Source organism: Syngnathoides biaculeatus, chromosome 8 (assembly GCF_019802595.1).
Source record: "Syngnathoides biaculeatus isolate LvHL_M chromosome 8, ASM1980259v1, whole genome shotgun sequence".
Taxonomy (NCBI): domain Eukaryota; kingdom Metazoa; phylum Chordata; class Actinopteri; order Syngnathiformes; family Syngnathidae; genus Syngnathoides; species Syngnathoides biaculeatus.
Window position 1 is genome coordinate 17,641,185 of NC_084647.1, and position 27,592 is coordinate 17,668,776.

The window sequence follows — 27,592 nt, forward strand, 5'->3', positions numbered from 1 at the left end:
ATTTGTATGGGAGGAAAAGCTTGACTGCACAACGCTAATTGCATGAATGGAGTCAGCAGACCCACCGCTGCTAATCTCAGCTCAGCATGATGTTTTCATTAGGATGAATTCAAACCGAAGTACATAGCATCCATCTGCAATTATGATAATTTCAAGCCATTCTGACTATGGTGAATGAATGTAGCGAGAGTTGGAATTCATTTATCATTGCTGGTCTTCTTATTGACTTAAGTTGGTCAAACTGCACGACACCACTTAAAGTGCAAATAATATTCGAATCCTAAAAGAGCTTAATATAATTTTACAACATTTCCCTTAAAGATAAATGGTTTATACATGACTTCATTTTGAAAAAAATGCACCAGAAGTCCATAACAACCCGGACTATTATTACCTCCTCCCCGAGATACAAATATCAAAGATATTAGCCATGATTTTGCGACCATCTTGTGGCAAAGATTGATTTAGTGTGTGGAAAGTGAATGGACATTAGATTTTTGGGGTTCAAATTCACTTAAAAATATTAAGTAGGAATTTTACTGCAAATTTGCAGTCTCATTTTTCACTGTAAAGTGCAATATAAAACCCCATGTAGTGTATTCACAACATCACTGAATGGCTCAGTGCCTTCAGACTTCCTTAAAAAAGGCTCGCCAGCTTCACTTAATTGAAGCACAATTTGTATAATGTGTTACTATTCTTTGCTTCCTCTCGGATCGTGCCGGAACACGAAAGTATTGGGCCATTTACGGCGAACCATTGTGAGAGCAGCGCTTTTTGGCACGCAGCTCGTGAGCGCCGGTAGCCGTCTCCGTGGCTACCATTAATTCAGTCCAGTAAGAATAATGACAATACACTTATTTCGCGGTGTTGTATGGTGAAAGAAAAAAAAATTCCATTATGACACAGGTCAAATCATTAGCAGCCACAGCAGGCAATGATCAGTGTAGCACGGCCGCACTGTGTGTGTGTTCGGGACGACTCAGCGGTAATAAGCAACATTAGCACGTTAAGGCTAATGTGGGAAGTGTTAAAGTACAACTAATAGTTTTTTAACTGTGAGCATGCATACTTTTACAGTTAAAGAGTAGTTATGCAATGTCATGATGGTGTGTTGCTAAGCTTCTATGCTATGCTATATTATACCGTTATCCTAAATAATGTTACTATGCTAAGTGTTGTTATTATGTTATGTGTCATGTATATGACAGGTTTCTGTTACTGTATGTCTTTTGTTATGCTATGGGATATGTTATACTCTATGTTGCATTGTTACAGCTGATTTTATATTTCTATGCTATTGCCGATATTATTTTATGCTCTGTCATGATCCATGCGATCTATTTCTATTATTTTTGTGCTATTTCATATATTATGTTAGAATGCTATGCTTTTTCATATATTATGCGATGACAATCATATTATGTTACAATATTATTTTGCGTGTATCATATGCTATGTTAGACACACTATTCTACACACAAAGATAAAATAGCTATGCGATGGTAGGTCATTTTATGAGGGGCAAAAAAATAACAATGGATTTTAAATCAAATGTTCTCCAAAATGAAACTACGATGTACTCTTTCTGTAGACATAATGTAATCTAGAAGGGTTGCGTGTCGAGTGTGTCGACATCCGGCATGAACTATCTCCTCTTTTTATTGTCTCGTGAGCAAATGACAGTCACAGTGGATTACAGTCCACTACAAGTTTTAAGACAGGAATGTGTAAAATCCCCTGCGGAGTGTCGATCTTTCATAACACAGACTTTGAGGAGCTTAGAATAAAGTCTTATTCTGTCTTGCCACAGACAAAAATGAAAAAATGTCTCATTAAAACTTCTCAAAGTGGGAGGGAAAGCAAACGCCATTCAGAGTGTGACTTCTTATACTCTGTACACTGTTGCAATATGACCTTTTGAGCTGTGTTAAACTAGAGGGTTTCTGGACTACCGGCGTCCGTAAACTGTAACTTTTAGTGTCCTAAAAATAATTTGCAAAGACACTAAACTAATGACGCAACCCTATTATAACTTTTGGCACATAATATAAATCTGAGTGTGTTGCTGTTCCATGTATGACAATGTAGCAGTTATTTGAAGCGTTACAATTAACATTTACGCTAATTTACGTTAGCTGCAGCAACAACTTGTTTCAAAGTATAAGCAGTAAGCTGGGAACTGTAGTTAGGTAAAATTATATGGTTTGCTTGAAGATTTTGGTGTTCAAATATAAAATGTTTAATTTTTAAATGTGTTGTGTTAAATTTATCCCACAAATAATTTGTTAAAAAAAAATCATACATTGTGATTTCTGGATTTTTCTTTTTAGATTATCTCTCTCAGAGTGGACATGCACCTATGATGAAAATTTCTGACCCCTCCATGATTTCTAAGTGGGAGAAATTGCAATATAGCAGGGTGTTCAAATACTTATTTTCTTCACTGTAAAATATACATATTAACTGGGAGGGTCGGCACTGAATGAGTTCAATACTGTATAGAACCATTCAATATTTTTTGTCTTATGTGTCAGTTTTACCATGAATGTCAAGTGGGAAAGACAAAGTTTGAAGCAAGAAGGCTTATTAGGAGAAATGTTTGCGCAGGTCTTTTTTCATTTCTTCAAAGTGATGTTATATGATATGCTCCTATTGCATGACATCTATCGATTGAAAAGATCCAGTAAATTACAGTTTGAAAAGTGTGTTTTATTGAGTTTAAATGTTTTAAGCATGTGTGGGTAAACTATTCATCAAAATGGTTTTTATGTTCTCTATATGTATTGCAGATTTTCACTGATAGCTAAAAGGTTGGAAAAGTTGCTAAATAAAGGGATAAAGTGGCAAATCAGCTCGCAATGATGGATCAATATATTTTGTTACTTCCGTTACATTAAACAAGTCACAAACATATTGAAATCCCAAGAAAAAAAAAAGAATTAATCAAGAACTTGTCTTTAGTGACACACATGGTAGTTTCATTGGTGTTAGGATTGTTAAAAGATTCTTGTACACCAAAAGTTGGAGGCGGCCAGATTTGGAGGCATCGACACAATAAGAAATAAACACGATTCACACATATGGATTACTTCAGCAGCAACACGACTAATCACATAAGCCCTTTGTGGCATCTGACGCAGAACATAAACCCAATTTACACCTGCACTGTTCTTGGTAAACATGAACTATAAATAGCGTAGAGCTACGCCAGGTATACTGTATAGCCTACACGGGTAATCATTTATATTCAAATTTTAACATTCATTAAGTGTCCTCAAGTGGAAAATAAGGCTCATTAGAGTATTACCGTGAGCGCCTAAGAGGAAAACATCTTCACATAAAGATTACTAAAAGGATTCAGTTCCTGAAGTCTCACAGGAGTTGCTCACAACAACAGTGTTGGAAATTTTTGTGTAACTTTTGAGTTATAGTTTTCATCAAAAATTCTTCTAGCCACAAGTTGATCCAGATCTGAAACAAAATGTTATTTCTAAAAAAAAAAAAAATATTGAAAATATACAAGATTATCCTGAAAATGTACAAATTTGTGTGCAAAAAATAATTTCATATCACTTTTTTTCTGTAAAATATGTCTTTTCTCGAAAAGTTTTCTTGAAAACTTGGCGTACCGTTTTTTTTTCTAGAAAATATGCATATTTATTAAATATACTATTTTTTTAAAAAATTAAATATAATTAAGTCTGTAAACATTTCTTCTTTAAAAAATATTCTTTTTTATTTGAAAAAAATACAGCTTTTATGCCAAAATATATTTTTTTTTACATTGAAAATATACAATTTTTGTTTTTCAAAAATCTGACTTTTTTTTAATCCATACAACATTTTTTAAAAGTGGAATATATATCTTCCTTGTGTATTTTTTTCCAAGTTTTTTTTATTTTTTTGGTTTGTTTTGTATTTTAGCAACCATGAAATTTTATCCGAGCCACCGTGCACTATAAACTAGCCGCACTAGAAAATGGACATTAATCATTATCGGTTAGACAAGCTCACTCACTTTGACCCAACTCAAATCTCCAATTACAGCAAGCCCAACCATTTTCAACAACCTCAGCCGAGGTCAGTCCACGCGGACTCTTTCTCCAGGTCAGGACTTTGAGAAATTGCTTGGACGACATCATGCCACCTGACTGCTGCGAGTAAACTGCAGCCTGCACAAAAAGTCAGCCTTCAAAAAACCTTTTTTGACATTTTTTTTTTCTTCTTCCACCGCAGACACAAAAGCCTCCAACAAGTGTGGTGTGTCCATTTGTAAAAAGCCAGCAGCTTTCCGCAGTCGCACTCTGTATTTATGGCGCGATGATGGCGGCCCCCGGGGTTCGGAGTGGTCATTACGTCGGGGCATGCTGCAGCGACGGTGGTTGGGGTCACCTGGAGCACAGCAGATGTCCTCATACGCTACGAGAGCCGACTGAATGTGCAATTATGGCAGCGGGTGAGTCCAAAGTGGGTCCTTTTCTATCTTGATGGCTGCTTCTCTATCCTCACTTGATGTGCGGAGTGACTTTGTGTGCCCCAAAATAGAAATAAATAAAACAGCACAGTTGTTTGAGTACTTTGTTGATGATTGGGGGGTGGAGACCGAATAAACTGATCAGGAAAGCAGCGTAGACGTGTGTTTGTGATAAATTAACAATCTGCAAGACTACATTCATCCATAGTTAATGACAACAACATCACTTAGCATCAAGAGGCAAAATTCAGCTCTGACGGTTTTACCAAATTTCTCCCAAAAAAAAAAAAACAACCCGTCGAACACAATCAGATGCTACAAAATTACAGTGGTGCCTTGAGTTAAACGTTTAATATGTTACATGGCCACGTTAGCTCATTTTTCCTCCACCATTTTTGCTATGGTTTCATTGTAACTGTTAAAACATTTTATCTTACCACAGACATTTTCTAAACAATAGTGATGGTATTCTGAAATTGGTAACGTTAATATAACCTTTGTTGCCATCCATACAAGAAGAAAACACGAGCGACATGAACATCGTCAAGCTAATTGCGCTGACCGTAGTGGGACTTAAGTTCAGTCATCTCTTCTATTTTTCATATTTTTTAAAAATGTTTTCAGTCATAATGAACTACGTCCCTTTAACCAGGGCATCCTTGTCACTAATAATAGGGAAAGAAATTGCTATTCAATTTTTTCTTGACCGTTTAGCATTGCAGCTATTACAATGAGAAGGCAAGTATGCAAACCTGTCAGTGTAGTTAGAGCAAGACTAAAGTTAAATTACAGTAGTAGTCAAATGAGAAGTAACTTCATTTTATTTAGGAAGTTATGTTTTTTAAATATTTGCTTTTTAGGTAGCCAAGTATCTGTAACATGGTTGAGCCAAACAACATGTTATGGCATAAAATGGCACTAAAATCAATGGCTCAGCTGGACACATAAAACTATCTGCTAGTTTATTACTTGTTTTTCTTGAAAACATACCATATTGTAAATTGTCCTTCAATTCTGGAATGACCCAAAGATGCTGTTTTTTTTTTTTTTTTCCAAGAAAAAATACAACTGGCTCCATTTTGTAAATCGGCAGCCTGAGCATATGAGACAAGGTTAAAAGTGAAACCGAGAATAGAACTTGACGTGGAAAATATAGTGTTTCAAACGCTCCACCTAGCGAGGACGCCCAGCTCCGGGAGTAACCAGCAGGGGGGACGACGCTTCCCTCAGAGGGAGATAACCCTCGTAGACCCCCCCCCCCCAAAATCCTCCTGAGGAACTCGAGTGCTGACTTTAAAGGAGAACCTTTTCCTTCGTGTTGTATTTTGCATTTTCATGCCATATAAATGCATTCCCACACTCATAACACCTACAGTACAGTCACTAATACCATATGAATATGTACTCATCAAACGACATTTTATATTACTAACTCCTATATATTTTACATTACAGCATATTATAAATGTGCTAACTTGAGTATATTAAGTATTCTATTCATGTTTATAGTATGATTTATTATTCTTGTGAATCTTTTGAACCTTTCAATCATAGAATTACTTTTATTAATATATGAATACATACATTTTAAAATATTATTTTCACTAACATCTCGCAATTATAACCAGTATTTGCATGTATTACTATAGTAGCACACACAATACTAATACTGTATCATTATGTTAATCTGTAAATTTATGGGAGATTTTCACAAACCGTTTGTAATAATAAAACTATATGAGGTTATAGAATATACTAGCATTAACATTATAGTATATTAACTTGTACATAATCTGATAAAATATATATTGTATGACAATGGATAATGTATGGTGTCATTCTTCTGGTGTTTAGGGGAGGTGTTGTTGTTGTCCTCTCTGCCTCTGAGGCTGCAGCTTCTCCTCTTCTTCCTCTTTTTCTCCCCCCATCGGTATTCTGCCGCCGTGCAGACCACGGCTGATCCCTCTTTATGAGGACATGAGATTCCGGGCTTTTATCTCCCACCTTACCTTGCAAAATACACACGCCTGCATTCACTATCCTAACTTTCATCTATCTCCAGTATGGCAAGCCTTGAAAGAGGAAGAAGTCAAATGGGAGATGTGAGCACGAAGGAGCTACGTTTGTGCTCCCGTTTCCTCAAAATGCATGTATTGTCATACAACCTTGGGGAAAGAACAAAAACACTACGAGCTTTTATATGAACCGCAGATGCTTTCATGAATTAATCACTTATGGTGATGGAGTCATCATCCCTGAAAATCAATATATTTTTCAAGCCTGGTATCCGAATGAAATGTGATTTACTTAAGAGGTCCCAAACACAATTCCCTCCCCAAACTGTATGAGCACTACCCGGAAAAATCCCCCCCCTCCCAACTCTAGTTTCACAGTTTCAGTTTCAATCTGGGCGGACGTGTGTATCGTTGCGAGACGCACGAAAAGACACAAGCACCCATCCCCTATACTAAGCACGAAGCCATGATTTGGCAAATTTCAGGTCCTGTCGTACCAGAGACGAGAGAATTCGTGAAAAATGAGCTCCATTCGGAAGCAAGTACAGTATACTGAACAAATGGCTGATGCTAAATTACAAAGTAGCTTTTTTTTTTTTTTTTTGCCTACACTGTGTGTTGTAGCCTCAGTATGAGGTGGGGCAACACTAAAGTACAAAATCTTTGACCATAAACATATTATATTATACTCCTAGTTTTTGATTTGTTGCTATGTGCCTCCACCTATAACATTGACTAATGCAGCCACAATTGACCTATTTTGACATTCAAATGTTCACAGAATTTCTCGTGTACAATGTGCATTTTCCCCCAAACTAGGCACATCAGTATATAGAAAAAAACTTCCACATTTCATAAATGTCTGCCACCATCTAGGGGTTAAGAGAAAGGTGCACACTTTCATTCCAATATGCGACCACCACTTCAAGGTTATGAAAAAGGTGAGGTCCACACATGCATTCCAATATGACATGCGTACATATGACTGCAAGTGTTTACAATTGTGGTCATAAGTTTATATACCCTAAAACAAATAGTGAAATACTGTTCTTGTTTTTTTTTTTTTTAAAATACAACTGATGGCTGAACAATAACCATCATTGATGCCTTTATCAGTCCCTCACATTTGAAAAATGTATGGGTGTGGTCAGTCATGCCCGCAGATACAAAGTTACAGATGTGGTCCACCAGTCATCCCCGCAGATATAAAGTTCCGGGTGTGTGTTGTTTGTAATTGTGAGCGTACCCCTTTAAGAGCGGAGGGGAGCGGTGTCAGGTAAACTAGGAACTAGAAGTAGGCTGAGGAGCAGAGACCTCGTGGTTCCGTGTTTTTAAAAAAATCAGGCTATACATCAGGCTGTGGTTCACTGCGCTGGATCGGTTTTCATGTGCGCTGAGAGTGTGCCACAAGTGCACACTTGCGCAGTAGCGCATCTTAGAGGGAACATTGGTCCACACAAAAATAAGCGACGTCTTTCAATATCTATGTATTACTACTCATAACAAATTTTACGCGCGTGATTTTTCGTGCTCGACTGCAGATTTGCGAGTGCGAAGGTGCGTGGACGCATACGCGCCTGTCAAATCACAGTGACTGGTTTAGAGTTGTTTTGTTTAATGATAATGTTTTTTTTTTTTTTAATAGTTTACCGTTTAATTTGAAACCCATTAAAAAAAACAAATGTGTTTCACCAGCCCCTTCATGTTTTCTTCTGCCTGAGTAATCAAACATATGAGCATATTTGTTTTTTTCTCATTTACTAATAAAAGTTGGGCTTTGAATTTCAAATTAAGAGCAAGTAAATAGAAAATATTTTGTGTTCAAATAAAGAGCTTACCTTCAGAATATTTTTTTTGAAAATAACTAACAAAATATAGATAATACTCAATCTTTTGATCATATGGGTAGAAAGAAAGTCACGCGCTATAAAAATGCATTATAGGTAGGTAGGTAGGTAGGTAGAAGGGTTTTCCACAATTTGTAGATCAACTTTGGCGGTGTGTATTATACACGGGTGTGCATTATACATGAGAAAATATGGTAAATTGACCAAAAATGCTAAGACAGACGACAAACACTAACTTTAAAGAGTATGGGAGGATCATATAGGGTAAATGAGATTCACAGGCTCAACTATTATTGGGCACAAAGCCCACTTGAGCAGTGATAAGGACCAAGAGAGACTGGGAAAGGTCAACACTGCAAATGGGATGAAAAAGAAGTATCACAAGCTTCACTTCAGGAGCAACACTGAAACCGAAGAGGAAATTTAAAGAGCTCACACAGCACACGTCAGTCTTTAAAAGATCCCTGCAAATGGCCAAAAACAGCTTAAAATTGTCTTGAGATTTTTTTATGGGTCAAATTGGGATAGAGGTGAGTCAGCTGGTAAAGCGTTGGCCTCACAGTTCTAAGGTCCCACGTTCACAATGCCTGACCCGCCTGTGTGGAGTTTGCATGCTCTCCCTGTAGTTGGGTTGGGTTTTCTCCAGGCACTCCGGTTTCCTCCCACATCCCAAAAACACACAACATTAATTGGACACTCCAAATTGCCCCTAGGTGTGATTGTGAATGTGGCTGTTTGTCTCCATGTGCTCTGCGATTGGCTGGCAACCAGCTCAGGGTGTACCCCGCCTCCTGCCCGTTGACAGCTGGGATAGGCTCAAGCACTCCCGGCAAACCTTGTGAGGATAAGCGGCAAAAGAAAATGGATGGATGGATAATTGCGACCGACATGTTGACCAAATGTTGCCGAGTGAAACCGGCCACCGAGGCCGAATTTTTTCAAAATGACAGTTGGGAGCAAAAGTCAGCATTAAGGTCTGTAATTGAAAATCTCCTGTACTGGATCCTGTTATAGTGTGACGTGTACCTATTAATGTGACCCGTGTTCATGTTTTATGGCGCACTCTCGCCTACGAGTGTCCTAGACCGCAGTCAAGCTCAGAGCACTCGTTCGGGGCGTGGCGCATACGTACGGCAAAAGTGCTAATAAAACAAAAATAGAATACGGCTAAGCGAACATTAAACGCTGCAGTCATTTTAATGGAGCACATTGTTGTACATGTGTACAGTGCAGATGGCTCGACGGGAATAAGGATGCGTCCCAGTATACTCTGTGCGTGTGTGTTAGTGCATTTGTGCGTGCATGCGACAAAAGGCATATATGTGACAGCTCAGAGCTTTCTCTTGCCCTCACCTTCACTTGGAATTCATTTAGAGAACATTCTCTATCCAAACACACGCACGCGCGCACACTCAAATGTGCGCGCACAAAGTCAGATGAAACACAAGTGCATTTTCTCAGCTATCAAGTGGCGTCGAAAAGTGCCACCCTGCAGTATACACTCCCAATGAAAAATTGGTCCGCGTAGGTGGCAAAGCAATCCGGCAAATGCAGAAGAAAGCATTTCAAAATAGAATAGCACTCGATGGAGCGCGAAGCCCACAAGAATTTTTTTGGGGACACTTTCTGCAATCGGCGGCGTGCGCGCTGACACTATCGAGGCAGCACACAATTAAGAACGGAAGTCTTGTTTTTCCTGCTTACAGTGTAAACTAGTGGTTCTTTTTGCACTTAGTACCAACATTATAAAAAAAATAGCTCCCCAATTACCACCAAATCTAATATTACCATAAAAATCGCTAAATGCTGCTGCAGCTATCACAAGGCATTCAATTAAATTAGATGATATCAAGAGCAACAACAATTTCATGACTTAATGGAGCCAATCAGCTAATCAATCATCCACTTGTTAAAAAAAAAAAAAAAGAAACAAGCACTTTTGTTTAACTCGCTTCTTTTTTTGTGAACCCTTTTAGCTGTGTTCATGACTTCAGCTTTTTAAAATACGTCATACTGATTGCAACAAACGGAACCGTTTCCATAGCCACTTTTGGCCAAGTGAAACCAATGAAAATTACATTTTTCCATCCCTTGTTTATGGAGCCAAATCAAAATTTGTGTAAAATGTTTTTTTTCCACTAGACTCAGTACTTTAAATGTTTTGTTTTCCAATGGATTACATCATTTTTTAATTTTCACTTTCATAAGAGGCATCTAATGGCTCGCTGCGCTGGAGAAAATGAGTGGCGCAATTTGATTTTAATGAGTGGAGATGACTGCTAAAAGTGGACTTAACGCATAACACTTTTACTTTTGATCACAACAGACACTGACTGCTTTCGGAGTTTTTGGTGACAATAAATGGAAGAAAACCTTCTTCAGTGGTTGTAGTAAAAGTCTTAGATCTGTTATCATAGATCATGGGGGAAAAAAAAGTGTTTTGTTCATATTTTTGACCACTGTCGTTTTTTTTTTTAATCATTTAACAACAACAACAAAAAAAAAGAATCTAAAACAAGACCTGAAGATTCATTAACTTTGTGAGGGAATTATTCCACCTTGACCTGTAATCCTCATGTTTGTGATTAGAAGATTCGACGTATCATTTCGGCCACCCTCATTACATGCATCACATGAGTATCCGCTGTGATGTAAACAAACCCGTAATCAATAAAATGTGCAGCAGCAGAACTCCTAAAGGCCCCTAACGGCACAATATGGACAACGTTAACGCCTTCAGAATAAGCATATTCGCAGCTAATCAATGCGGCAGGAATAAAAACACACCACCAAAGGGATTTTCATCATGCTATAGAGTCATTGCACAACTTTTTGGGGAGTATCCAATTCAAAACGTCCACTGCTTCCATTCAAAGAAAACAAATATTTTCATTACACTTTTGATTATACATGTTTTCTATTCGATTGCATGTTGTTGACCCTTCAAAATACCTCAAATGCCCTGCTGCCCAAAAAAAAACAACCTAAAAAAGCAATAAAACAACAACTTAAGGGTGCTGCCAAATGCACAACAAACAGCCGGTAGGATCAATATTTACTCCGGTCCCAAGCGAACGTACAGCTTTTGGAGTTAAAAAATAAAAATAAAAAAGGAAAAGGAACCCCCGCTCTCCCACACACAAACACACAATGATTGTTCTTAAGCTCTAACAGACTTTAAATTTTATTTTTAAATGCGTGCTGGCAAAATGCATTAATGTAAACTAGTGTTCAAACTTTTCCTTCCAAGGGCAAAATACAGAAAAATCGAACAATGCAAGGGCCATTTTCACACTAGCGTCTTTACCTGTTATCTTATTATATCTAAAATACAAATATTGCTTTGGCACCAGGGCGGCACTGTGTCGGAGCAGCAGAGCATTAGCCTCACATTTCTGAGGACCGGGGTTCAAATCCCGCCCCCGTCTGTGTGGAGTCTGCATGTTCTCTCTGTCCTGTTTCTCCGGGCACTCCGGTTTCCTCTCACATCCCAAAAACATGCATTCATTGGAGACTCTGAATTGCCCCGAGGTGTTATTATGAGTGTAATTGTTGTTTGTCTCTATGTGCCCTGTGATTGGCTGGCAACCAGTTCAGGGTGTACCCTGCTTCCTGCCCTAAGAGTTCCGTGACCCTCGTGAAGTTAACTAGCTCAGAAAATGGATGGATGGATGGATGCTTTGGCACCATCAAGTGGGATCTGATTCATTTAGTCAGGCCATAGCTTGGTCTCAGAGAAAACAAGTATTTTGCCGCCATCTTATGGTATCTTTCGACATTTACAAATCTTTCTGTGTGGGCTGTCAATCCCTCACAGCTAAACCAGGAGGAAAACGTCCGTAAAAGACACAGAATGTCCAAAGTATGGGATTATTTCACACCCACAAATGAAGAAAGTGTGAGGTGTCAACTCCAAAGCTGAATTGGCTCACACAATAGAGTAGCGTTTAAGAGTCCTGACAGAAGGTACAATGAACATTGTTTGCTAATTGAATATAGCTTCCTGCCACTAAAGAGCAAATTGTAATGCGCAAGGTCAGACAACTGCGGCTGCACTCAGTCAATCCCTTTATGGAAGAAAACAAACACTTGATAAGCACAATAGAGAAGTTTGTGTGGCCCGCACCTGGCTCCCCGTCACTCAAAAACTCCAACTGACCAATGTTTAGCTAGTTAACTGCCAGTAAAATGAGCCGACAACAACAAACTTGATTCTCAATCGCACTAATCACTCACTAGCTCAGGCCCCGCCTTCTAAAGAGAAAAACTCTCAAATCCACAGATCGTGGAATGTGAGGACGGCGTTCCTGAATGGGCAACATTAATAACTTTGCCAAAAAATGCACTATTGTTTTGAGCAGTTGTTTAAAAATGCTCATTATTTTTTATCCAAAAACTCAGTGGGAATGTTTGTAAAATACTTGCTTTTAAAGAAATTCTATTTGCAGCAATTGGACAATATCAATTACCAAATCTTTTGCACCATGACTTCTCAAGACTTCTTTGTGGGACGACTAAAACAATGAAGTTTTACATAGATTTCAGGGAAAGATTTTTTTTTACTTTTTTTAATTCCAAGGGTGGAACCAAGACAATTGTTATTGGGTCCATCTTACAACTCAACTTTTCACCAGGAGGGAATTGAAACGTTTTCGAGTTTGGGAAGCCCTCAAAATTTTAAACAGCCTTTTTTTTTTCTTCTCTTGGGAGACTTTTTGAATCAAAGTCAATAATAGCTTTCATAAAAGACCAAAACACCTTGAGAAATGGCCATCCATCCTTTCATCTGCCAACTTTCTAAAGCAAGACTTCCACTAGAAAATTGCAAATGTTTGACGGTCACAATACCGAGAGTTGCAAAATATATACCAACGTTGGAGCATCAAACACGGCCTTTTAAAGCGGCAACGTCTCTCCAGCAACAATTTTGGTTGCCGCGGCAGAATGTAGACATACTTGGATGTGTCATCAGGCCACAGCTGGATGGGAGGCCATCCTCAATGAGGACATGGATGGGAGGGAGGACTAGTTTGCTACAAAAAAAGACACCAAAGAATCAATTTGTCAAGATGGACAGTAATTATGTCGCACTCAGTAAGAAAGCCAATCAATGCAGTGACTCAATGGTGCCCCTGCTGGCAGCAAACAACTAGTGCACTATTTTGTTGCCTCCGCTTCAAGAAGTGATTCTTCAATATCCCCCCCCCCCCGCAAAAAAAATTATTTGTTATTTATGTTTAGAACGAGGTTTGCGTTAGTTCTCACTTTTATTTTCTGTATCATGCTTACTGAAATCACAAAAAATTAGGAAAAGGTTCTCAGAATTTTTAAAAAAAAATATAGCCTAATAATGGTTGTAAATACTGTTGAGATTATTGATCAAATATAATGTTATTGTCACATCACATTTTCCTAATAATTATTATAATCGTGACAATACTACTATTATAGCAAATATACAATGTAACAAAAATAATACTAAGCAAGTAGATTTAATGTACTCAGTAAAATCTGGATTTGAAAAATACATTCAACATTGTTTACTATTAAAATGTGATTTTATGACCTCAATCCTGTAATAACATGTATACCTCAATAAAGAATTGAAACCTATTTAAATAATATTGAACATTTAGTGGCTCGATGGATGTGACAAGTTGGACTTTTTTCTGTTTTGGGGAAGGAGGGTGGGGGGGGGGGTCACCTCCCACACCCACCTTGAAGTGGCTGCGTGCCCGCGCACCGAGCGCGATTATACGGGCGGTGGCTGCACGTGCTAGGGCGGAATGAATGTTTTGTGGGGGAAGGGGGGGGGGTTGTAAAGGTACAAGGGGGCAGGGATGACTTTTGGCTTTGGGGAGTGGGTTCTTGTGATTACGTGCGAACACACATACACGCAAGTACATTCCTGGAGGTGGATCTGATTCCTGCACAGTAACTTGTCACACACACCCACCCACAGGTAAAACCATGACTAATGCAACACCGCATGATGTTTGTTACAAAAGCAACACACACACACACACTTTTGAGCCTGGAGATGATGCTACAACATGCGCACCGTAAAAAACAAACACACAACTTCTGCCAGCCCACCCACACCTCCCTGCAGACACACCAACTTGTATCACCGCAGTGATTCCATCGGGAGTATGCATGTGCACGGCTACGACGCAACTTCCACGCAGTCCAGCGCGCACAATAAAAATTGTAAATTGGAGCGGGCGGGCTGTGCTTGTGTTTTTTTTTTTTTGTTTTGTTTTTTAGGGGGGGGGGGTACGCACACATCCACACACACCACGCCCCGGTCTTGCAGCATCAGTCCTCCCTGCAAGCACTCACCTCCAAAGATGCTCGCTCCCAGACTGGAGAGGAGGAAGAGCAAGTGGCGCTGGACCATCATCATCTTCACTTTTCAAGTCAATGCTGCCTTGTCGTGACTCGGCGCTCCACGCGTGGAGAACGGAGAGGGGAAGGGGTCGGGGGGGGGGGCTCACTTATCCAGACGGGGATGCGCAGACTTTACATGGGTGAACTCTGACTGGTGGTGATGATGATGATCCTTGAGGAGGAGGAAGGAGTAGGAGGAGGAAGAGGGGCAGCTGGTCCTCTTCTGGAGCAGGACGGCGCTGACTGCTGGTCGACGGCGTGCACGTGCAGCCCCGGATCCCGTGCAGCTCGTTGATTGGATGACGGGGAGGGAACTAAAACACCGCCCAGTTGTGGGTTAATGCAGTGGTTCTCAAACTGGGGTCCGCGATCTCCCTGTTGGGCTCTGCAAAATAATTTGAAATGAATCATCATGTTTACTGTTGACAGCAATTCAACTAAAAATAAAGTCATTTTTGAGCCGTGAAATGTTATTACTTTTCTTAAAGTGAACCAAAAGACACAAAAATGAAAATATCAAAAACGTCCCTTTACTACATGCTTAAAACTTTGTGTAGACTGAGGCAGTTCTGAAATGTGACCCTTGTCTACTAAAATACATTTCACCAATGACCACCACCAATGTGTATTAAATGAAGGAAAACTGTCCAGTTCATGCAATATACTGTGTACTACTGCGGTCATGGTTTTTTGTTTAATTTGGTGCACGCTTGACTTAGGAAATTATATTAAGAAAAAAAAAAAGTATACTGTACTGACAGCATTAATTTTTTTTCTAACTACAGTTGTTTTTAAATTATTAATGAGAAATGTTTGTCTATCTATGCCTGGGGCGTATAGTGATAGGCAGATCCGATCACAAGATGGAACAATATATCATTTTAAATACAGTTACTGTACTGCACAGTTGAGCACAAAAAATCACGGGCGTAAAATTCACGAGTAGAAATACATAGATATTGAAAGGCATCGCTTATTTTGTGTAATCTTGACCAATGTTCCCTCTAAGAGCCGCACCACTGCGCAATTGCGCACAATCTCAGCTCACATGAAAACTGATCCAGCGAAGTGAACCACAGGCTTATGTCTTTTACTCACTCGATATCCAACAACGAGCTGCCGCTCAGCCTACTTCGACTTCCTAGTTTACCTGACACTGCCCCCCTCCACTCTTAAAGGGGTACACTCATACTTAAAAACAGAACACACACCCAGAACTTTTTATCTGCGAGCATGACTGGAGGACCACACCCGTAACTTTGTCTGTGGGCATGACTGACCACACCCGTACATTTTTCCAAATCTATAACTAGCATGACGAAAACCCCTGAATCATGAGCAAAGTGATTTCCAGCGAGTTGCAATTCCTCGTCGTCCGAGATCCTGTGAATTTCACAGTGTTGACAATATTTTCACCAGCGTTATTATGAGTCCCACTTCAGTTCTAGGCAGGAGAGCTGCAATACGATCAGTTACTGCATCGCTGTCAGGGCACAATGCAGACGGCGTGTTCTGCCTAGAATTCCAGTGGCAGCCTTACGGAAGAATCTCGAGACCATCGAAAAAGACCAAGTCATGTACCGTTGCGTGTGTGTTTTCATGGTAGGACAGTATTAAAATACTTTCTGCCTTTCTCTTAAACATTTATTAAGGATTAATCATCCATTTTATTGCCATGGTGGGTATAGAGCTCGTGCACCTACGTCACCGAAATCACGTGACTGGCCATATTGCCGGTCAAACAGAGCATTGTTCAATGCTAAGTCGGCTCGAGATGACACGAAAATATGTCTTATAGCACGACGCCCAGAGTTTTGGCCGATACTGTTAAACATTTAGAAGGTGATAAAATTGAAAAATTAGTAACACTTGGCATAGAGGACCCATATTTAATGCCGAAGTCAATCTTTTCGCCGATAAGAAATTGGACTGGTAACCCGCTTCCGCTTGCCTTGGACAACTGGATATACACAGGTATCTGGTGAGTAAGTCGTTGAGATTTACACTGAAAAGTTTGAAATCGTATAAAAGTCTGGATGCATATAAATACTTCGTTGCTGGATTTGTTCTCAACGGGGAGATGGCTCATGAACATGGAAGTGTCTTTGGGTACACGTTAACCTTTGTCGAAATCCATTGATCTTTTCAACTAGTATTCAATGCAAATACCAATGTTCAAATAAATGACCCCTGGTTTTACAAAACTTGCATTCATTAACTATGATTGGGGGGGGGGGGACAACAAATTTCCCCCCATGAATTCTGCCTAGCAACAAGCGATAAATTCTAACTTACTTATCAAGACGGGTGGCATGGTAGAGTCCTCTCAGTTCTGAGGTCTGGGGTTCAAATTCCGGCCCCGCATGTGTCCAATTTGCATGTTCTCACCGTGCCTGCGTGGGTTTCCTCCCATATCCCCAAAACCATGCATTAATTGGAGACACTAAATTGCTTCAAGGTCTGATTGTGAGTGCAACTGTTGTCTGTCTCCATGTGCCCTACGATGCCCTGCAATTGTCTTGGAAAGCGGCTCAGGGTGTAACCTGCCTCCTGCTCGATGACAGCTAGGATAGACTCCAGCACTCCCTCTTGAGGATAAGCGTCTCAGAAAATGGATAGATGGATGGATAATCAAGACACAGCTAAATGCAGCAGCTTGTAATATACTGCATTCTGCATATCTGCTCTGTACAGTTTTTCAATTCTCTTGTAAAGAATAAACTGGAAAGACATCGTTTGTTAGAAGACTTTTGCATACTGTATTCCGTGTGGGTGATCTTTGCAATATCCCCATTTTTCAGTAAGAAATAAACTGGAAAGGCATTTCTTGGTGTTTCCAAATAAACAATTGTATGGTTGTAATCATGAGCTGGGTGTCGGGCTGTCAGAATCTAGGGATTTGTGACAGCTTGGGGCTAACGTACGTTTATGGTCTCAACAGAGTGAAACTGGGGGTAGCTTACGACAAGAGCGAACCTCGAGAGTCAAAAATTCAATGTTTCTTTCCTTTTCACATCGTTTGGTAGCCACATGAGACTTATCTGCTGTCACAGATCTAATAAAGTGATGAGGAATTGCCCTTCAACACCTCCTGGGATTCAATCTGTACCATCATGACCGCAGCACTCTGCTGCTGTGAATCATAAGCGAGCTCTACGATGAGCGCGTGCGTGTCTGGGTTCATCGGGGTTAACTGTACTGAAAGCAATGATGGCTCCATAGGGGGATGCCAAGGGGCTGATTAGGTTGAAAACACTCCTGTTATGGAGCAGGTCAATGATGAGTGTTATTAAAAAAAAAATTGAAATTATTCATACTTAGAGTTAATACTTTTCATCTTCATATTCTTAGAATAGGTGTCTCGCTTGTGCACCAAGTTGATGACTTGTTGTTCCTTGATGGGCATCCAACACTCCTTTGCTTTCTCCCGAGGCTGACGTCCGGCCTCCACTTTCAGTGTATTAAGACGTCCGCTGGCCTTGGCTTTTTAGAATGACTAATGACTCCGACTCTCTTTTCAAACCGCTAAAAGACGGCTGTAAAAACAACAAAAAAACAAAAGCGGAGCGATGCATTACTTGCGCCGCGGTCATGACAACTTTTCCCACAACTTCCATTAGCAGCTTTTTATTTTATGTTTTACAACGGCTCAGAAACAAAGTTTGCCTGAGAAGAGCAACTAGATGTTATTTCAGAACAAGTTTTTTGTTTTTGAAGAACGCCGTAAAAATTCTGGGATGGGAGTTCATTATGCAGCAGCAATGCATTATTCACAAACGGATTAAAATTTGATCAAGGAAACATGACGGCTGAGGTACACACAATTACAAGCCTTGCTCGCATCAAAGTGAACTAAAAGTGATATAAATAAGTAAAGAAGCATGCATTTCAAGCAAGTAAAGCTTCCATTACAATCCGGATTATCGCTGTATAATTATTGATCATGTGGCAGGTCGGACGTACCATTAGGCAAATACAGGCAAATATGCATATTTCCAGGGGCCCCTGAAAGTTAAAAAAAAAAAAAAAAAAGTAATCGTTGTCTTCATATGTGATTGTTCGAGTTCTAATTCTTGCACTTAAAATAAAATGCCAAAATATTTAATATATCAGGATCAGTGAAAATTCTCTGCCTTACTTCTATTCTATCTTTTTACTGCACTTCTGCATACTCGATTCAGGAAGAATAGAACAACGTGTTTACTTGTTTAGGGTTAAAAACCAGAAATTGTTTCTGTAGTTTTTTCTTCCTTTTTAATCTAACCAAGTTACGACCATTATAAAAGTTCGTTTGAAACAGTCGAACTTTTCCATTGTGGGGAGGGCACCTGTATTTTATGAACATTTGAACATTTTTAACCTTTTAAAGCCACCGGAGTTCTTGCTTGCATTCATTAAAATATGGTTCATGGTTGTAGTTTTGTTTTTGATTTTACATTACCGGTATTTTAAAAATCTATGAACAATATGAGATCATGAAGCTAGCTTAGCTGGCGAGGGTTGCCCACCACAGATAGCATATAGGCCTCATACTGATACCTAAATGTTCGCATTTTGGTTAATGAGGAAATAACCAGTTGCCGTTAATTTATAGATTTTACAAAAATCTGAAACCATGAGTGCATCGCTAGTGTTGTTATCTTAGCTGGCTAAGCTTGCCAGTACGAGACAGTAACTTACGTAGATAGCATAATGTTTTCATTTTGGTTAATAAGGTAGTAATATCATAGCAATATTTTACTATTGTTTTATAAAATGCTGTGATTAAGAGAATATACTGCATTATCTCAGCTCATCTTAGCCACGATGGAGAGCAACTAGGCTTCATGTGGTAGCTTAATGGCTGAACTTTGGTTAATGAGCTAACAACAAACATCCATCCATGCAGCCATCCATTTTCTTTACCGCTTATCCTCGCGGGGGTCGCGAGGAGTGCTGGAGCCTCTCCCAGCTCTCAACGGGCAGGAGGCAGGGTACACCCTGAACTGGTTGCTAGCCAATCGCAGGGCACATACAGACGAACAACCATTCACACTCAGAATCAAACCTAAGGGCAATTTAGAGTGTCCAATTAATGTTGCATGTTTATGGAATGTGGAAGGAAACCGGAGTACCTGGAGACATCCCACGTAGGCACGGGGAGAACATACAAACTCCACGCAGGCGGGGCCGGGATCGAACCCGGGTCCTTAGAACTGTGAGGCCAACGCTTTTCCAGCTGATCCACCGTGCCGGCCTAACAAAACACCATTATTTAATTTTTTACAAAAAATGATGCAATCAAGGACACATTGATGCAACTGGTAGAGTATTGGCCTCACAGTTCTGAGCACCGGAGTTCAAATCCCGGCCCTGCTTGAGTGGAGTTTGTATGTTCTCCTTGTGCCTGCACTTCGGCTTCCTCCGACATCCCCAAAACATGCATTGGAGACTCTAAATTGGCCCGAGGTGTGCTTGGCTGTGTCAATGTGCCCTGCGATTGACTGAAAACCAGTTCAGGGTGTACCGCGCCTCCTGCCCAATGACAGCTGGGATTCTGTCCAGCACTCCCATGACCCTCGTGAGGATAGGTGACTCAGAAAATGGATGGATGCTCGCGGGAGCATGTGGCGAGCCTCGTTAGAGTGGCTGGTTAAACCTGAATATGGATTTGTTTGTCAGCACTTAAATGTAAATGCAAATGAGCGACAAGCTTTATCCACAGCCTGCATTATGGCTTGGTTACCGCGTAAAGTGCAGTATTTTGCGATTGTTCTTATTGTTCTACAATCCAGCCTAATCTAGCACAGGTGTTCCATTAGCACAATTTGCCATTAACTCAATTTAAATGTGCAGAAAAACATCTGTTTTAGAGGTGAATGTGCCTTTGGAGCTAATGGGCACTTCACCTCCAGGATCTATTAGTACAGGGGCACTACCTACCTGCTGGGTCTCAAACGGCGCAGCTAATTTTAGACAACTCTATTCCTTGTGCGACTAACAAGGTGAAGCACAAAGCCTTGGATCAAAATATGCATGAGAAGAGCGTCGCACCGTTGAAGCATTGTTACCTATTTTTTTTTCTTTTTTACTCAGGCAAAAGTAAAGATTCATTTAAAGTTGTCAGACAATGTTGTGGCCCAAATGTAATGTCTTAGTTTCATTGAAGACTATGCTGGATATTTCTCAACAAAAAAAAGTCATTCAGTGTTTTTGCAAACAGACAATTCATCCCTCAAAATAAACACAACATACAATCCATTCAATTCATTGAAGTCACCAAATTGTTTTGGATTTTTATGAAAACATCTTCGCTTGTTTCATTGATGACTAAATTACAAGGACATGACCTTCACTGGTCTTAGATTACTAAAAGACTAGAGATGGTCTTTGTTGTTAAATTATGTTAGATTTGTACTTAAGTGTCTGATATTTTACATGTATGTTAGGTTCAATGAGACTGTCATTGATATTGACAAAAAATGTGTTGAAACCTCATTAGTTTTAGTCCAAATACAGTAATTAAAAAAAACATGTAATAGAAATAAAAGGGAAGAGAAATGGAGCAGGGGTTATTTTAAAGGAAGAGCTGACCTAGAGTTGAAAGAGAAATTCTGGAAGGAACTAGATGAAGTAGTTCTGAGCATCCCAGACAGCGAGAGAGTTGTGATTGGTGCAGATTGTAATGGACATATTGGTAAAGGAAACAGGGGCGATGAAGAAGTGATGGGTAAGTACGGCATCCAGGAAAGGAACTTTGAGGGACAGATGGTGGTGGACTTTGCAAAAAGGATGGAGATGGCTGTAGTGAACACTTATTTCCAGAAGAGGGAGGAACATATCGTGACCTACAAGAGCGGAGGTATAACCACGCAGGTAGATTATATTTTGTGCAGAGGATGTACTCTGAAGGAGGTTACTGACTGTAAAGTAGTGGTAGGGGAGAGTGTAGCTCGAGAGCATAGGATGGTAGTATGTAGGATGACTCTGGTGGTGGGTAGGAAGATTAAGAAGACAAAGGTAGAGCAGAGAACCACATGGTGGAAGCTGAGAAAGGAAGAATTTTGTGCGGCCTTCCGGAAAGAGGTGAGACAGGCTCTCGATGGACAACCGAAGCTCCCGGAAGACTGGACGACGACAGCCAAGGTGATCAGAGAGACAGGCAGGAGAGTACTTGGTGTGTCATCTGGTAGGAAAGGGGAGAAGGAGACTTGGTGGTGGAACCCCAAAATACAGGGAGTCTTACAAGGAAAGAGATTAGCGAAGAAGAAGTGGGACACTGAGAGGACTGAGGAGAGGCGAAAGGAGTACATCGAGATGCGACGTAGGGCAAAGGTAGAGGTGGCAAAGGCTAAACAAGAGGCATATGAAGACATGTACACCAGGTTGGACACGAAAGAAGGAGAAAAGGATCTCTACAGGTTGGCCAGACAGAGGGATAGAGATGGGAAGGATGTGCAGCAGGTCAGGGTGATTAAGGATAGAGATGGAAATGTGTTGACTGGTGCCGGTAGTGTACTAAATAGATGGAAAGAATACTTTGAGAAGTTGATGAATGAAGAAAATGAGAGAGAAGGAAGAGTTGAAGAGGCAAGAGTGAAGGACCAGGAAGTGGAAATGATTACTAAGGGGGAAGTCAGAAAGGCACTACAAAGGATGAAAAATGGAAAGGCAGTTGGTCCTGATGACATACCGGTAGAGGTATGGAAGCAATTTGGAGAGATGGCTGTGGAGTTTTTGACCAACTTATTCAACAGAATACTAGCGGGCGAAAAGATGCCTGAAGAATGGAGGAAAAGTGTTCTAGTTCCCATTTTTAAGAACAAAGGGGATGTTCAGAGCTGTGGGAACTATAGAGGAATAAAGTTGATGAGCCACACAATGAAGTTATGGGAAAGAGTAGTGGAGGCTAGACTCAGGACAGAAGTAAGTATCTGCGAGCAACAGTATGGTTTCATGCCTAGAAAGAGTACCACAGATGCATTATTTGCCTTGAAGATGCTCGTGGAAAAGTACAGAGAAGGTCAGAAGGAGCTACATTGTGTCTTTGTGGATCGAGAGAAAGCCTATGACAGAGTACCAAGAGAGGAACTGTGGTACTGCATGCGTAAGTCTGGTGTGGCAGAGAAGTATGTTAAAATAGTACAGGACATGTATGATGGCAGCAGAACAATGGTGAAGTGTGCCTTAGGTGTGACAGAGGAATTTAAGGTGGAGGTGGGACTGCATCAGGGATCAGCTCTGAGCCCCTTCCTGTTTGCAGTGGTAATGGATAGGCTGACAGATGAGGTTAGACTGGAATCCCCTTGGACCATGATGTTCGCAGATGATATTGTCATATGCAGTGAAAGCAGGGAGCATGCAGAGGAACAATTGGAAAGATGGAGACATGCACTGGAAAGGAGAGGAATGAAGATTAGCCGAAGTAAAACAGAATATATGTGCGTGAATGAGAAAAGTGGAGGGGGAAGAGTGAGGCTACAGGGAGAAGAGATAGCGAGGGTGGACGACTTCAAATACTTGGGGTCAACAATACAGAGCAATGGAGAGTGTGGTCAGGAAGTGAAGAAACGGGTCCAAGCAGGTTGGAACAGCTGGCGAAAGGTGTCTGGTGTGTTATGTGACAGAAGAGTCTCTGCTAGGATGAAGGGCAAAGTTTACAAAACAGTGGTGAGGCCGGCCATGATGTACGGATTAGAGACGGTGGCACTGAAGAAACGACAGGAAGCTGAACTGGAGGTGGCAGAAATGAAGATGTTGAGGTTCTCGCTCGGAGTGACCAGGTTGGATAGGATTAGAAATGAGCTCATTAGAGGGACAGCCAAAGCTGGATGTTTTGGAGACAAGATTCGAGAGAGCAGACTTCGATGGTTTGGACATGTTCAGAGGCGAGAGAGTGAGTATATTGGTAGAAGGATGCTGAGGATGGAGCTCCCAGGCAAAAGAGCGAGAGGAAGACCAAAGAGAAGGTTTATGGATGTGGTGAGGGAAGACAAGAGGGCAGTTGGGGTTAGAGAGGAAGATGCCGGAGATAGGCTAAGATGGCAAAAGATGACACACTGTGGCGACCCCTAACGGGACAAGCCGAAAGGAAAAGAAGATGTAATGGAAATAAAAGAAACAAGGCCAGTAGAGGAAGATTTATCCACATTTGCCACATTTTCACAATATTGTCAATTTGAACTAGACTCACTCAATTTCAGCAGTTGACAGTTTGGGATTTTTGATTCCACCGAACGAAACGTTGACAATCCCATGAATCAACAAAAATTCTTGTCGTTCCATAAGATTCTTTTTAGTCTTTCAGCAAACAAACAGAGCTATTACCTTGTGCCGAAATTTCATTTCGGTGAAGAATTTGTCAATAACCTTGACCCAGAGTTTGGTCTTTTTAGAGCCGGAAATGTGCATTTTTCTTCAAGGCGATTAAATAACACCCTTCTGAGGAAATGAGCTATTTAAATACACCAGACTTGGAAAGATAATAAATCAGATTTGTCAATATGAGGAATGTAATCAAATTCTTTCCATGTTTCTTTTTTTTTGCAGTAGTTAAGCGCAGCACTCTGAGCAGAGCATGAATAACACCATGATTTTGAAGCGTTTGTTTGCACAGCACATACCGATGCCACTGCCACCTGTGGAATACGCCGTAATTTTTCGTGTATAATGCACAAAATTTTCCCAAAAATATTTTCAAAGTCATTAGAGCGCATTATATTTGGGTATAAATTAAAAATTAAAAGAAAATCACATTGTCCAGCCATATACAGGTACATAGGGTGGTAAAAAAGGTAAACATTTAACTTTCAATATGATATTCGATGTCTTATGTTACACATTTATATGTATTACAGTAAGTAAGTACAGTACAGCTAACCTGAGATTCCTGACCTATTCGCGGGAGTTGGCCATTTTACGATCGTTAGAGTTACAAATTTGTTGCTACTGCACCAAACTTCAGAAATGCCTGTGAGTTTGTTTTTACTTAAACTGAAGCAAAAAATGTCGAACACAAGAGCTAGTTATGCAGCTGCTTTTAAAAGAAAAGGGTCATCACTCCTGCCAAAAAAGTGGACAACCGCAAAGCAGCGCAGCACTTCAAAGTGGCTGAATCAAATGTGAGATTGTGAAGGAAGATGAAGGAGAAAATAATCCATCAAAAAGCATAGGGAAGAAATTGACATGTGGGAGAGTTCCACACTTCCTAGACATGGAGGAACAATATAGCGTCAAGTCGCTATCAAAACAACAAGAGCTCAAACTATGTAGAAATGAATGTAATGGGCACATTAAAAAAAAGTGGGAGGGCGGACACATTTAAAATATTCACTTTTTTTAATGTGTCAGTTACACTCATTTATAAGTATTTTGCGTTCTCGTAATCGCAACCTGATGCCATAGAAGAGGTGCTACAGGTTGTAGCCAAACGGAGGGCGAGAGGCTGCACTATTAGCACTGTGGAGCTTCGCCTCAAAGCGCTGACAATAATAAGGAACACTATTGGGATTCAAAAAAATGTTTCCTCACAAATGGCATGGTTGACACAAAGGATGACATGGTGTGGGAGGAAGATGGGATGATGCAGTGCAATGCAGGAGGCACCGGAACTGGACCAAGTCATCAATGATGAGTTCCACAGCGATGCACCAAAGGTAGCTACTGTTGATCTTTTTCAGGCTGGAGATGAGTCAGAAGCTTCTTTTGAAGGCTTGGCCAAGGATGTGTAATGTAGTGGATAACTTGCATTATGCACAAAGGTTTTATGCACAAATATTTGATGCAAAAAAATGTTTCTGCACTAAGTTTAAGTTAAACTGTTAAATTGTTTATTTAAGACTGTAATACCTGTGATCAACAGTATTCACAAAATGTTATACCATCATGTAACATTTATTTTATTTGGGTGAGGAATTCTGTTCTGACAATTACAGGGACCACGACAAGCATGTCCTGGGGCATATCCCGAGATATATATTACTGCTACATCATCACATACGCAAAAAATATTATTAATTAATTAATTGGATGGACAATTTTTTTGAAAAACAACACAAGCACAAATAATAAACATACAAACCTAGAAAAATAGAAGTACAGATAATTCCTAATATTTTGAGCGTTTGGACAGCGGCAAATTGGTGGTGCGCATTGTACATTGGTGGAAGGGTTTTCCTGATTTGTTTTAGCCAACTTTGGGAGTGCGCATTATACATCAGGATGCATTATACACGAGAAATTACAATACAAAAACACACATGTATATTAACAGATACAAGACGTATGATTCAAGATTTTTGGCAAGTTAATCATGATTTAAAAAAAAATTGACATACATAAAATTCCCCAAGATCTACAGGAATTGATCCTTTTATGAACAAGGCTGTCATAAGGCTTCTGATTGGCTAAAATGATTGCACTCGTACCGGTCATACCGTATCACCTGCAGTGGGTGGCATTTATTGACAGGTTGAGAATGCATTTTTAATGAGGAGTGAGACAGAAAAATTTACCACTGTACGTGTGCTTTACGTGCTGAATGAGTCACATATGATAGAAGCGAGAGTCACGACACGGCAGGTATGACTTATCCCCTCTGGCATTTCATCTTCTTTAAGAGATTCATGTAAGCACCGCGACCGCTTCGTTTTAATGTCTCTCATCTCAAGAGCCGACTCCTCGCTCGTGCCGGCCTCGGTTTCCCTTTCCGGAGACTCCTCCATCCTTGAAATTGAAGACGGGAAGTGAACTTATCACCTCTCATTAGCATCATCTGCCGTCTCACACGGCGTTAACCTTTTCACTTAGCAGTGTTCATGCGGAGGCGGCAGCTCGCATTCATATGAATTATGACTCCTAATATTTCAGCACACTGATCCCTGACATCCAATTTGATCCCGCCAAGAAGGAAGCCGCCTGTATTGTGTCTGCAACCAACCTAGTGGACCAAATTCAATTAACATACGTTTCCATTCCGAGTTAGACCAGAAGATGAGCTGCTTGACTTTCAGATGAAGTCAGTGAGGGTGTCAAACATCTTACGAGTGACTTTTGCCCACGACATTTGGTAAATAAGTCATGTTATTTGTGCTCAGACAACTTCAATACGTCAACCATCGGCGTGATGTATTGTCGCTTACTTTTTTGCCTTTTGCTTATTCACCCATTATTGTTTCCTTGCGAGGCTCTCAGATGAAAACAAATTATTTCACGGGCACCACCAGCTGTCAAATTCTCTTTGACAAAGGTACTTTCAAAAGCAGTTCCTTACCATTCATATGCAAATTGTTCATTTGTCTGTGAATGACAAAAACTTGGGAGGTGACCACTGCTCACATCTTTTTAAGGTGACAAAATCTCAATGTCCGTTAACATGGACCACTGTTCACCCCACCACAATCACTGGTGGGCCAATGGTCAGTATAGATTTTGTAACTATGGCAACTAGAGGCGGAGTTAGTGGTCTAACCCCCACATCGAAAAACGTTTTAAACTAAACAAGGTGCGGGCAGCGTGGGATCATTTCTCACTCAGTTCAGAGTGAAGTCCGCTTTTGCTCAATGTTAGCTGGGATAGGCTCTGGCACTCCCATGACCCATGTGAGGATAAGCAGCTTGGAAAATGGACATGAAGAAATTTGTAATGAAGTATGTCATTTTCACAGGGAAAAAAACCCCTCTAATTGTTCCTTGGAATATGCGTTTGAAACTCTGTGATAACACTCGCAACTCTAAACATCTAAAATCCTCTTTCCCTATTGAAATAAATGGGCATGCCATTAATCCGTTCCAGTCAAAATCTTATTTCCACTTGCTATGTAACACTAAGAAGAGAGAGAAAACTTTATACAAGATATCGTAATTACATCACTAAATAGAAATAAC

At 40.3% G+C, this 27,592-nt stretch overlaps 1 protein-coding gene across 2 annotated transcripts in view; it reads right to left on the reverse strand.

Annotated features, from left to right (window-relative positions):
• The window catches only part of cadm2b (cell adhesion molecule 2b), a 155,121-nt gene that overhangs the window by 120,577 nt on the left and 6,952 nt on the right, over positions 1–27,592 (reverse strand). Inside the window, exons 3-4 of one of the 2 annotated variants that reach the window (XM_061827439.1) lie at positions 18,047–18,265; positions 14,682–15,114 (exon numbers count right to left, since the gene is read on the reverse strand). In XM_061827439.1, the coding sequence (XP_061683423.1) occupies positions 14,682–14,745 (64 nt within the window). In that variant the 5' untranslated portion in view covers positions 14,746–15,114; positions 18,047–18,265. The remainder of the gene's footprint in view (positions 1–14,681; positions 15,115–18,046; positions 18,266–27,592) is intronic. The other variant, XM_061827441.1, reaches the window with a different exon arrangement.